Genomic DNA, 13,019 nt, shown 5'->3' on the forward strand with positions numbered 1-13,019 from the left:
ATACCCTCTAAAGGTCACAATTTTTATCGGATTTTGATGAAACTTGAAATAATGTTTATATCCTAAAGAACTGGTTTCCTTTCGATATTCGTGCATATTGAACTGTAACTTACTGGATTATGGCCCTTGATTGTAAGAAAAGTCTTATTTTTAGCTTGTGGACACTCTAAAGGTTACAATTATTATCTTATTTAAAAAAATGATTAAATATATCACCATTACACCATAATGAAGATTTTAAAAAACGTTTAAATACATCACCGTTACACCATAATGACAAGTGAGTTCAAATTTCGTGAAAATCCGACCGAAACTATCCAACAAAATGACGGCACCACATACGCAAATATATATAGTGTTTAAAATTATGTAATACCAAGGTTGTGGACCCTCTAAAGGTCATAATTTTTATCCGATTTTGATTAAACTTAAAATATATGTTTATATCCCAAAGAACTGGGTTCCTTTCGATACTTGCATGTAATGTCGGACTGTAGCTTCCTGGAATTTGGCCTTTGATCTTATGTAAAATCTTTTTGATATTTTTTTATACGCCCACATTGAAATGTGGTCGTATATTGTTGTCGCCCTCGTCTGTCTTGTGGATGCTCTATAGGCTAAAGTTAATATCCGATTGACTTTAAATTTATACACAGTGTTTAAGGTCATGAGATGAAGAAGCCTATTGATTTTCAGCGATTTTCGATAATTACTGCCAGAGTTATGGCCCTTGATCACTTCAAAAAATCTTGTGGACGCTCTAGAGTCTAAAGTTAATATCCGATTGACTTTAAATTTATACACAGTGTTTAAGGTCTTGAGACGAACAAATATATTGATTTTCAATGAATCTTTATGACTTGAACAGCTAAATCCATGATGTTAAAAGTTTTGTATACTAAACATTAGCATGGGGCAGAACTTTATAAAAACCAAACAAATTCTAATGGTTTTCTGATAATTACTTAATGAGTTGTTACTCTTAATCAGATTTTAATGTATTAATATTATAAATGTTTCATTACTGAAAAAAAAAAGTAAAAATATGTGACAACTCTGGTTGACTGCCCAGACGATATAGCTGCTGTGGGCGTATGTTTCGTTGCCTGGCAGCCTATCTTTTTAGCTTGTTCTCTGTCCATCTCTTGCAAAATGTAGGCGTATCTTGCATGGCAACCGCTTGTAAATTATTGTGGGGAATGCCCTCACTGTTTGTGATAACATTTATCTCCTGTATTATTATGTTGAATTATATTAATATTTGTAGCAGAATCTGGAATTTCCTTGATTCTGATAGACTGCAATTTATCATCTATTAGACAATAACACTTCTAATTTTGGGGAGATTTACTCATAGAATTCCTGAACATTGAAGTTTGCATACAAACAGCACACCTTAAAACTTATTTTATGAAAATGTATGGCAAGTCTTTATGATAGATATTCGTAACAAATATAGTTTATGATGCAGGATGAGAAAACTTTTATCAATAGGCCACTCTATCTCTTTAACCATTCCATTTAAATGGAGTTTGTAAGTATCTTTTTATATGCCCACATTTTCATGTGGACGTATATTATCGTCACCCCTGTTTGTCCGTCTGACAGTCTGTTTGTCCATTCACAATTTGTTTGTGGACACTCTACAGGTTCAATTTTTATCCGATTTTTGATGAAACTTGATATGCATGTTTGTATCCGATTTACAAAAAAACCGTCTGAATATATCATCGTTCAGCCTAATGTTGGGGGAGTTCAAATTTCGTGAAAATCTGACCAAAACCGATTGTTCGAAAAATTGCATATTTAGCTTGTGAAACGCTAGAAATCTCAATTTGTATTCAATTTTAAAAAACGTTTAAATGTATCACCGTTAAATGTATCAATGAAGGTTGAGTTCGAATTTCATAAAAATCTAACCGAAATTGCCTGACAAAATGTGGACAGTCTAGAAGTCACAATTTCTATCCGATTTTGATGAAACTTGAAATGTATGTTTATAATCCAAAGATTGGGGTTCCTTTTGATATTTGTGCATATCGGACGGTAACTTCCTGTATTATGGCCCCTGATTATATGAAAAATCACGTTTTTAGCTTGTGAATCCTCTAGAGGTCACAATTTTTATCGAATTTTAAAAAATGTTTAAATTTAACACTGTCACACCCTAATGACGGTTGAGTTCAAATTTCGTTAAAATAGACCAAAACTGCTTGACAAAATTGCGCATATCAGACCAGATCGTACAAAAAAATTTGTTCTTTAGCTTGTGGATTCTCTGTAGGTCACAATTTTTTATCCGATTTTAAAAAACGTTTAAATATATCACCATTCCACAATAATGAAGGTTGAATTCGAATTTCAGGAAAATCGAAATGAAACTGCCCGACAAAATGGCCGCTCCTTGTACCAAAATTATGTAAAAGTACGTAATACGAAGGTTGTGGACCCTCTAGAGGTCACAATTTTTATCCGATTTTGATGAAACTTAAAATATATCTTTATATCCCAAAGATCTCGGTCCCATTGCAGACCACAACTTCTTGGATTATGGCCCCTGATTGTACGAAAAATCGCATTTGTTTTTAGCTTGTTCTCTATCCATCTCTTTCAAAATGTGGACGTATCTTGCCTGGCAACCGCTGGTTAACAATTCCCTTTAAATAGAGTAACTACTAAATTATTGTATAGGTACTATTATTTTTTATCCGATTTTGATGAAACTTAAAACATATCTTTATATCCCAAAGATCTCAGTCCCTTTTGATATTTGCGCATTTCAGACCATAAATTTCTTGATTACTGCCCCTGATTGTACAAAAAATCCTGTTTGTTTTTAGCTTGTTCTCTATCCATCTCTTGCAAAATGTGTGCTTATCCTGCCTGGCAGCTGCTGGTCTTAATTAAATATAGCTCTTTTAAAACTTGACCAGATATAACAGTAATGAACATTTTGTTCAGTTACAGTCACAGAATCATCCTGCTAATTTATTATTTTGTCTACATTAATTAAACTATGATATTTATTACAGGGGCATTTAAACTGTATGATATAGATAATGATGGTTTTATAACTAAAGTAGAATTATTGGACATTGTAGAAGCTATATATCAGATGGTGGTAGGTATTCTGTATTTCCTTGAACACCTGAACACTTATTTTTATCAGCTGATATTTCAGGTGGAGTATGTTTTTACGTATATACAGCCACATTTTCATGTGGATGTATATTGTTGTCGCTCTGTCCATCTGGGCGTCCATTCACATTTGTTTGTGGACACTCTACAGGTCACAATTTTTATCTGATTTTGACAAAACTGGAAATATAGGTTGATATCCCATATTCGATTGATTTCGATATTGGCATATATAGGACCGTAACTTCCTAGATTATTGCCCCTGATTGTACGAAAAATCATGTTTTAAGCTGTTAGACCCCAGCGATCACAGTTTTTATTTATTTTTAAAAACCGTTCAAATGTCAACCTTACACCCTAAGGACTTGAGTTTGAATCTCATGAAAATGTAATTCCAAGATTGTGGGCCCTCTAGAGGTCACAATTTTTATCCGATTTTGATGAAACTTAAAAATATATTATATGTTTATATCCCAAAGATCTTAGTTCCTTTCGATGAAACTCTAAACATATCCCAAAGATCTTGATGCCTTTCGATACTAGCACATATCGGACCGTAACTTCCTGGATTATTGCCCAAGATTGTACGAAAAAATGTGTTTTAGCTTATGAACTGTCTAGAGGTCACAATTTTTACTTGATTTCAAAAAATGTTCATATATATCACCCTTACACCATGTTTATGATTGAGTTCGAATTTTGTGACAATCGGACCAAAGCTTGCCGTCAAAATGTCTGTTCCCCTTTACGCAAATATAGTGTCAAGTATCTAGTACTAAGTTTTGACGAAACTTAAAATATTGGTTTATCTCCCAAATATCTCGGTTCCTGTCAACTTCATGGATTATGGTCCCCGTTTGTTATCTTGACTTAATGGATTGAAATACTTGACTTAGTGGAATATTTGACTAACTTAGTAGATTACAAAACATTATTATCTCTTGACAATATACTTATTGTATATGAGCACAGTCATTTTAGGATTTCACTGTTGTGATGATAATGGACTATTTTGATGGAAATGTCTGTTTTAAACAATTGAAGGCTAGAATAACATGTATTAGTAGGTTAAATATGACCTTGTTCTGGATAAATCAATAATAGGTTCTGGATACGTCTAGAAATAATAACACAAGGATGTTTTGGGATATTGAATTTGGTATATAAGTAGCTAGTATTCCGATTAGTTCAAATAAAGTTGTTTAGACACACATATGATTGAGACAGGGGCACCTCGAAGGTGCAGAACTAGATACATAACTTTGACTTGCCATTTGATATATTTATTAAAGTATTTTTAAGAATGTTTGCTTGGTGGTACTTAAAACAAATGTGATTTAAAGAATATTGTTCCATTAAATTAGAGCAAGGACATATTCTCCTAATCAACTTGCCTCGCAAATTGTCAGATTAACATAAGAAATAGTTGATCAAAAGAATTCATAACCAGTCATTATATGAAATCAAATACACAAAAATTTAGATATCTCATTACAAATTTCATGCTTAAATTGCATGTGTGCGTTGACGCAAATAACGTTAGATTTTTGAGTGGACATTCCTCTGTATGTACGGGTATTATTCAAGCCAGATTATGGTACAGGATATAAATTTGATAATGATATGAATTAATCTTGTTTTTGTTTTAACATCAAAGGGAGGAATGGTTAATTTACCAGAAGATGAAAATACGCCAGAAAAACGGGTCAATAGAATATTTGCGGTAATGGATAAGGTAAACAATATTTAACATTTCTCTATTCAATTATTATACGTAGGTTAGGCCAAATTATTTTTACATTTCTTTGTTAATTCTGCTCATCAGACGAGATTACATTATATAAATTGAATATAGGAAAATATTGCTATTTGTCCCCAATAGCTGTTCGTGGCATAAAATTCTTTGATGTAGGTTAAAATAAAGTACATGTATTGAATTGGAGTTGATCTGATGTGTTTATTTTGATTAGTCATGTTACACAATCTTTAGGATTAAAATTTTGTTTTAAAAAGTTAAGAAGAAGTGGCCGTAATTGTCGTCGCCACTGTCCATCAGGATGTCTGTTCGGAATTTGTTTGTGGACACCTACAGGTCACAATTTTTATCTGATTCTGATGAATCTTGAAATACGTAGGTTTATATTCCAATGATCTTGGTTCTTTTTGATATTAGCATCTGTCGGGCCGTAATGTCATTGATTATGGTCCCCGATTGTACGAAAAATCCCTTTTCTTTTAGCTTGTGCGCACTCTAGAGGTCATAATTTTTGATCTGATTTTGATGAAACTTAAAATGTATGTTTGTAACCCAAATATCTTGGTTCCTTTCGATATTCGTGCATATCGTTTAAAGTTTAACATATAACGGTTACACCCTAATGATGGTTGAGTTCAAATATAACAGTTACACCCTAATGATGGTTGAGTTAAAATTTTGTGAAAATCGAACAGATACTGCTTGACAAAATGGCCGCTCTGTTGTCTTTAAAATGTCAACTATGTTTTACCAAAATTTGATTTGTTATTTTTGTAAATGTGGTCATATATATATATTGCTGTGGCCCCCGTCCGTTCGTCGTCCACAATTCCTTGTGAACACTCAACAGACTACATTTCTTGTATATTGGCAAGAAAAAGAGTTTTGCTTGAAGTATATTGAAAGAACCGATATATTTTGTAACAAATTTACATTTCTTGGTAGGTTAGATATGTTTTCCAATCGATAATCATGTATTTTAGATCATGTCTGTTGAGGAAATATATCTTTAAAGGAAAACCTATTGATCCCATGATGGAAAATGGAATATAGAAGTTGGAAGCACACAGTAGTACCGGCATATAAAATAAGCATAAATTCTGATAAATATAATAGTGCTGTGCAAATCTATACATGACTTAGAAATTATTGAAATCATTTCAAGAATAAATTAAACAATCAACTAATGAAATACAGATATTTACAATAGAAGAGATGATGTGTATAGAATCTGCAGTTAAATTCCAGGAAATATAAGGAATGATTGCTCTGTCCAATACACATTAGATATACATGTATATATTGAACTAGTTTTGGTTTGAAATGATATAAAATAAAAGTTCTTTAAATCCTTGGTTAAAAGTAATTAAATTCATCAACTTAACATATAATTGATCCTTCAATAAAATTTATTGATCTCAAAGTTACCATGTATGGTTTTAGGACCAGTTCCAGATTTCACAGGGTATCGGTTAAAACAATTAGATGTATGACAGCAAAGCAGTTTATCTAAACATCTACAATAAGCTAAAATAAACAGAGCCACTTCATCGATATTCAGGAAATATCCATAGATTATTTAGAGCGAAAACATGATGGATCCTGTACCCCTGCACAGCACGATGGGTCCTGTACAACACGATGGGTCCTATACAAATGGATTAAGATATTTAAATTTGAATGATCACAATATATCTAGGATTGCTCCATTACGACCAATGGAATTACTCTTAACTTGGTTGAACTAATATTCAAATGAGTTTCTGTTATATTCCAGTTTCAATGACAAATAACAGTGTTAAACTGTGCTAATCTTCCTATAATGGATGTTAGAAAGTAAGAAATATAATATATAAGTATGTATTTAATCATACTCTAAACTACTTTCTCTTTGTTTTATTCCATCCTCCTGTTTATTTGTATTCTTTTTCTTCTCGACTAGCTGTTGATTAACTTTACTCAATGTATCAGTTGTTGCATTCTTTGTTAATCTGTAAAGCACATATAACATGTGAGGACATTTGTCAGTCATTACACATACTATAAAAATAGGTATTAGTCGAGTCTCAGTCGGTAAGGCTTGCTCAGACTAAAATAATTTGACTGAAATTTTCAAATATTCATTTTTTTAATTTTTAAACTATTATAGCAAGAACTACTAACTTTTTATCTTAATTTTATATAAGCATCTTTAAGCTAATCAAACTTCTTGAATGAAGATTTCTGTATTAATGGTTTCTGTGCTACATGTTTAAAACATTCCTTTAAAATCAATAAGAATTGAATAATAATAATATCAAATACATACACTTCTTCCATTTCTATTTCATCATCAGAATCTTGTGGTACCTGCAGATATGGATTGTTAGAAGCTGGTCGGAACTTATAACCAGTAACAAATAAAAATAAAAATACAGCTATCTCTCGGAAAAATTCTGTCAACCATTCATGTCGGAATGGTAGTGTTATCTGGAATAAATTATCAGAATTAATCTATATTTCTATATGGTCTTACACATAACCCAGGTTTGGGCAAAATCCAGCCGGGTAAGTAATGTCTAGTGTTGACTGTCATATAATTAACATCCATTTTCCTCACTTTGGTTTTCAAGAATTTCAAATTTGTGAATTGTGAACTTTATGAAAGAAATGGTCAATGACCATGTATTATAAGGGTGTGTTGAAGGCAGCAGAGATCTTTCAGAAAATCTTTATTTCTAATTTGAACAGTTTGTATTATTTCTAATATTAAATGGTGCAGTGAAATGAAACATGAAAGTGTATTCTAGAACAAATAACTTACTTTTAACAGATAAACTATCATTCTAGTAAAATATATATAACAAACAACCTGCAAAAAAATTAAACAATATTCCCTTTATTATTATTACTATTATTACTATCTTCTGCTGTTTATGATGCCACATGTTAGTATACTTTCTGGACTTATAGTCATCATCAAACATTATGTATATCGAATAACTTTTCTTTGTAAAGATATCATTATTTCCTTTCATAATTTTAATAACTAATAACACAATATGAATAGTTACGAATATATACATGTATTTAATCATACATTATGCAGGAGCTAAATCTGTCTATTGCAGGTCTTTCTTTAGGCCTGAAATGTTATCTAAATTATTAATTAGACATTAATTAACCTATCCGGACCACATAACTTTCCATCACAATTTAACGATTAAATGGATAATCGAGACTATGCTGTTTATCGCACTGACTTTAGTAATGACGATCAAGGCTAGGTGGAAATTTCAACCGCTTAGTTCTCGGTTCATAGTGGATCAATTTGAATGAAATTTTCAGCAAATTGCCTTTACATTATCTAGTTTTTAACTATTATAGTGAGAACTGCCAACTCGTTATCGAATTTCCAATAATGTATCTTTAAGTACATTAATTGTAATTAAATTTTTTTTTTAAAGGGAGAGAGGTGATATAGGCCTGTTCTGTTCCCCAATTCTATTCTATAAAATATAGTTTTAAAAAAACCAAAACAATTATTTCTACTTATAAAGATGTGAAGGTGGCTAAGCTATAAAATAATACATGCGTGTCTGAACTGGAACATTCTAATTCAAGATTATTTTAATGGCTGATTTTTTTTCTGTTAAAAAAGCAAATTCAAAATCAGCAGAATTAAATCCTATCACTTACCATTATATAAAAATGTCTAAAAAATTTCAGTTTATTTAAATTCATCGCAGCTTTACCATCCACTGCTGATGCTTCTTGAAGGTGGCGGATGGACCTTAAATTTAAAGATTTGTTTTTGTTAAATAGATAAACATCCCTAAAAAATAATAAGCTCATTTGCAGGTTGATTTGATTAAAAATTTCAAATTTTCATGTTGAGAATTGTAATTATACACTTGACATTGATACAATATAACACTACTGAAACAGACATAATACTACAGGACAATTTAGGTCAATTGTCACTTTTTCATTATAGAGGGCGCCGTTCCGGACAGCCTCATGACTCTTAATGCATTACACATTATCAGAATCTTGGAAATTCCCACTTTCTATATGGGTCTCTTTAAGCCAATCAAAATACTTAGTTCATTATTCAAATACCACTCAAATCTATATAACTATATTACAGATGTTATAGGGAGAGAGAAATGGGGTTTAAAACTAGGTCATTTCGGGACTAACATATGGCTCAATAATTTGCTTGCACGTAAGGGTCTTTATCAGTTGGAGGAAACTGCAGGACCTAGAGGAAACCCACATGGTTGGACAGGCGACCTTATTCCTTGTCATGTACAAGTGTGGGATCAAAACAATGCCACTTGACTCAATGGCATTCAATATGATCTTAAGCGCACATGTTACATTGAAAGTAACAGTTAAGATAAAAAAACAGTGTGTAAAAAAACCTTACATGTGTATCATAATTGACTTGACACAATGACAGATCTTATGATCTAATGTGGGCACACTAGACCACCCGGTAGAAATTAGTGTTAAAGATGGTCAGTATGTAGAATGTTAGCATAATCTATTTAGCTCTTCTGATTGTCATAAACAATCCAGGCCATCTTGTGGCCTATACACCCCAATACCACAATACATACCATGCAACTGTAAACAAAATGGCTACACAACAGAGTAAATCCACAACAAAAAATATCTGTTTCCAGGTTGTGTAATGGAATTGTCCCTCATCACTTTCTTCTATAATAACCCAAGCTACTTGTTTTAATACCTATACTCAAATATAATATATTACATTTAACACTTGTTCTAATACCTATACTCAATATAATATTAAACTTAACACTTGTTCTAATATCTATACTCAAATATACAGTGGACTCTGTCAATTCCGACATCGTACAGGATTAATACAATATGCCGGATTACACAGCATGTCGGAATATTCAATTGCCTCAATACTGGAAGTTGTATTGTACCTTCAAATACCAAAGTATTATTATAATGGATAATGCACCCTCAAATACCCAGAACTTAAAATATGGAACGCTTTCTGTACATTCAAAGGTTTCCTCGACCTAGATCAGTTCTTGTATAAATCATGACGTTGTATACACTGCTCATGTCATCTGCTGTAAACAATCATGGCCGTGTCCAGCAGTAGTTTCACACTGGATCATTTATGTCTATCTAAATATGACGTCAGAAGGAATTCCTTGTAAGACGCGATTATCCAGGTCTACCATCTATTGTGATTGGAACGTGGCTGAATTTTATTTTTTGATGGTCGAAGACTGTTATTCTTGAATGTATAAAATGATTTTAAGAGCAGTGGAGTAGTGCACTAAAGTAGATATTTACTTTTTTGTCCAAATTGTTGTATTTTAAAACTTGTTGTGGACATATTCAAAGAATTAACCCAAAATCACAAAATCCCGTTCGAAGGTAAATAATGAAGAACGATCTTAAAGTACTTTGAGTTGATATTTTCCAACGTTTTTGGTGTCGAAATGTAGCTTATAACCTCTACTTTCTATCTACTGGTGTGATTATCAATATCTCTTTTTAGCATCTACTAATAGAATTTCCAAGAAAACTTATTGTTTTTTGCGTTTCCATGGATACCAGATAAACCACAGCCTATAGTCAAAATTTGACCAGTGTTTTTTTTGACTTGCCATTAACATTGTTCATACCAAATTTAAAGAAAATTCATGCAGGCATAACTGAGAAAATTTGACTTTTATTGTCATCGGCACCCATTATTATCATGCCTTTGGGCCAAGTTTGGAACATAGTTGGTAAAGAAAATTGGTATTTATTTGGTGATTAATATTTAGTTTACCACCCAAAATAACAAAGATAGGGTGCCAGGCAACGAAACATACGCCCACAGTCAACAAGAGTTGTCACATATTTTTACTTTTTTCGGTAATGAAACATTTATAATACATTAAAATCTGATTAAGAGTAACAACTCATTAAGTAATTATCAGAAAACCATTAGAATTTGTTTGGTTTTTATAAAGTTTTGCCCCATGCTAACGTTTAGTATAGGAAACTTTTAACATCATGGATTTAGCTGTTCAAGTCATAAAAATTCATTGAAAATCAATATACTTGTTTGTCTCAAGACCTTTCACTCTGTGTATGAATCTGAAGTCAATCGGATGATAACTTTAGCTTCTAGAGGGTCACAAGGTTTTTAAAAGTGATCAAGGGCCATAACTTTGGCAGTAATTATCGGAAATCGTTGAAAATCAATACGATTCTTCGTCTCATGACTTCAAACACTCTGTATCAATTTAAAGTCAATCGAATATTAACTTTAGCCTCCAGAGCATTTACAAGATTTTTTGAAGTGATCAAGGGCCATAACTCTGGCAGTAATTATCGAAAATCGTTGTAAATGAATAAACTTCTTCGTCTCATGACCTTAAACACTGTGTATAAATTTAAAGTCAATCGGATATTAACTTTGGCCTCTAGAGCATCCACAAGATTTTTCAAAGTGATCAAGGGCCATAACTCTGGCAGTAATTATCGAAAATCGCTGAAAATCAATAGGCTTCTTCGTCTAATGACCTTTAACACTGTGTATAAATTTAAAGTCAATCGGATATTAACTTTAGCCTCTATAGCATTTACAAGATTTTTTGAAGTGATCAAGGGCCATAACTCTGGCAGTAATTATCAGAAATCGCTGAAAATCAATAGGCTTCTTCGTCTCATGACCTTAAACACAGTGTATAAATTTAAAGTCAATTGGATATTAACTTTGGCCTCTAGAGCGTCCACAAGATATTTTGAAGTGATCAAGGGCCATAACTCTGACAGTAATTATCAGAAATCGCTGAAAATCAATAGGCTTCTTCGTCTCATGACCTTAAACACTGTGTATAAATTTAAAGTCAATTGGATATTAACTTTGGCCTCTAGAGCGTCCACAAGATATTTTGAAGTGATCAAGGGCCATAACTCTGGCAGTAATTATCGGAAATCGCTGAAAATCAATAGGCTTCTTCGTCTCATGACCTTAAACACTGTGTATAAATTTAAACTCAATCGGATATTAACTTTAGCCTCTAGAGCTTCCACAAGATTTTTCAAAGTGATCAAGGGCCATAACTCTGGCAGTAATTATCGGAAATCGCTGAAAATCAATAGGCTTCTTCGTCTAATGACCTTTAACACTGTGTATAAATTTAAAGTCAATCGGATATTAACTTTAGCCTCTAGAGCGTCCACAAGCAATAGTGGACGCCGTACCGGCGGACGGACGGGGGTGACGACAATATACGACCACATTTCAATGTGGGAGTATAAAAAGTGTCATATCTTCTCAACAAAAATTACAGTGCTAGCTTTAAAATGTGCATTTTAGACTGCTCAACGCCCCTTAAATGATAACATTTAAAAAAAAAAAAAAAATGTAACAAACCTGTAATGGTAAAAAGATGGCAAATAATTTCTTTTCTTTGTGACTCAACATGTGTTCTATAAAGTCCCATCCTGCACCAATCAATAATATTGTTCCAAACATCAATGCACCTTTGGTTCTATAAATAGACAAGATATCATATTATTGTATACAAGAAATACATTTTGACTAATATTACGATCAGTACTCTTCAGCTGATCAGTTTTTGATGTATAGGTATTTTGTTTCCCTCTGATTTATTCTAAAGAATGTGACAATTTTTAGCATCTTTCAATTTACTTATATATCAATTGAATGGTTTTTCTGTATGAAAACTATAAATTTAAAAGTATTTATGTTTTTTAAGGTTAAATTCTTTGAAATTCTAATTTTATGGCATGCAAATTGACTGACATAAGTTCTCAAGTCAATCAATTTCCCTGCCAATCAGTCAAAACTGGCAAATATGACTGATACAATAACTCTGGGGAAGACACTGACACACACAATGTAGACACTATAAGGTGTAAACAGCATTATGACTCTGTTAAATTTACAGTCCAAAATACATTAAATATAGTCATGAACTGGAAAGCAAAACCGTTTTTTAATGATAGCAGCTTGCTATTTAATATATTCAGGGTAATATTTGAATTAACCCTTTAACCATCGGATTGTTTTGTGGTTTTGACTAGGGAATGCATATAGTTAAGAATATATCCTGTAACTCTTTAAATCTAA

General features: G+C 32.2%; 1 protein-coding gene across 2 annotated transcripts in view; it reads right to left on the bottom strand.

Moving 5' to 3' along the window:
- Nucleotides 1–5,075: 5,075 nt before the first annotated feature.
- LOC126826045 (protein GPR107-like) overlaps nt 5,076–13,019 on the bottom strand; it is a 30,460-nt gene continuing 22,516 nt past the window's right edge. For both annotated transcript variants that reach the window (XM_056101832.1, XM_056101827.1), the window contains 6 exons: nt 12,300–12,417; nt 9,499–9,629; nt 8,573–8,666; nt 7,698–7,745; nt 7,203–7,363; nt 5,076–6,885 (listed from right to left, as the gene is read on the bottom strand). In XM_056101832.1, the coding sequence (XP_055957807.1) occupies nt 6,759–6,885; nt 7,203–7,363; nt 7,698–7,745; nt 8,573–8,666; nt 9,499–9,629; nt 12,300–12,417 (679 nt within the window). In that variant the 3' untranslated portion in view covers nt 5,076–6,758. The remainder of the gene's footprint in view (nt 6,886–7,202; nt 7,364–7,697; nt 7,746–8,572; nt 8,667–9,498; nt 9,630–12,299; nt 12,418–13,019) is intronic.

Source organism: Patella vulgata, chromosome 1 (assembly GCF_932274485.2).
Source record: "Patella vulgata chromosome 1, xgPatVulg1.2, whole genome shotgun sequence".
NCBI lineage: Eukaryota > Metazoa > Mollusca > Gastropoda > Patellidae > Patella > Patella vulgata.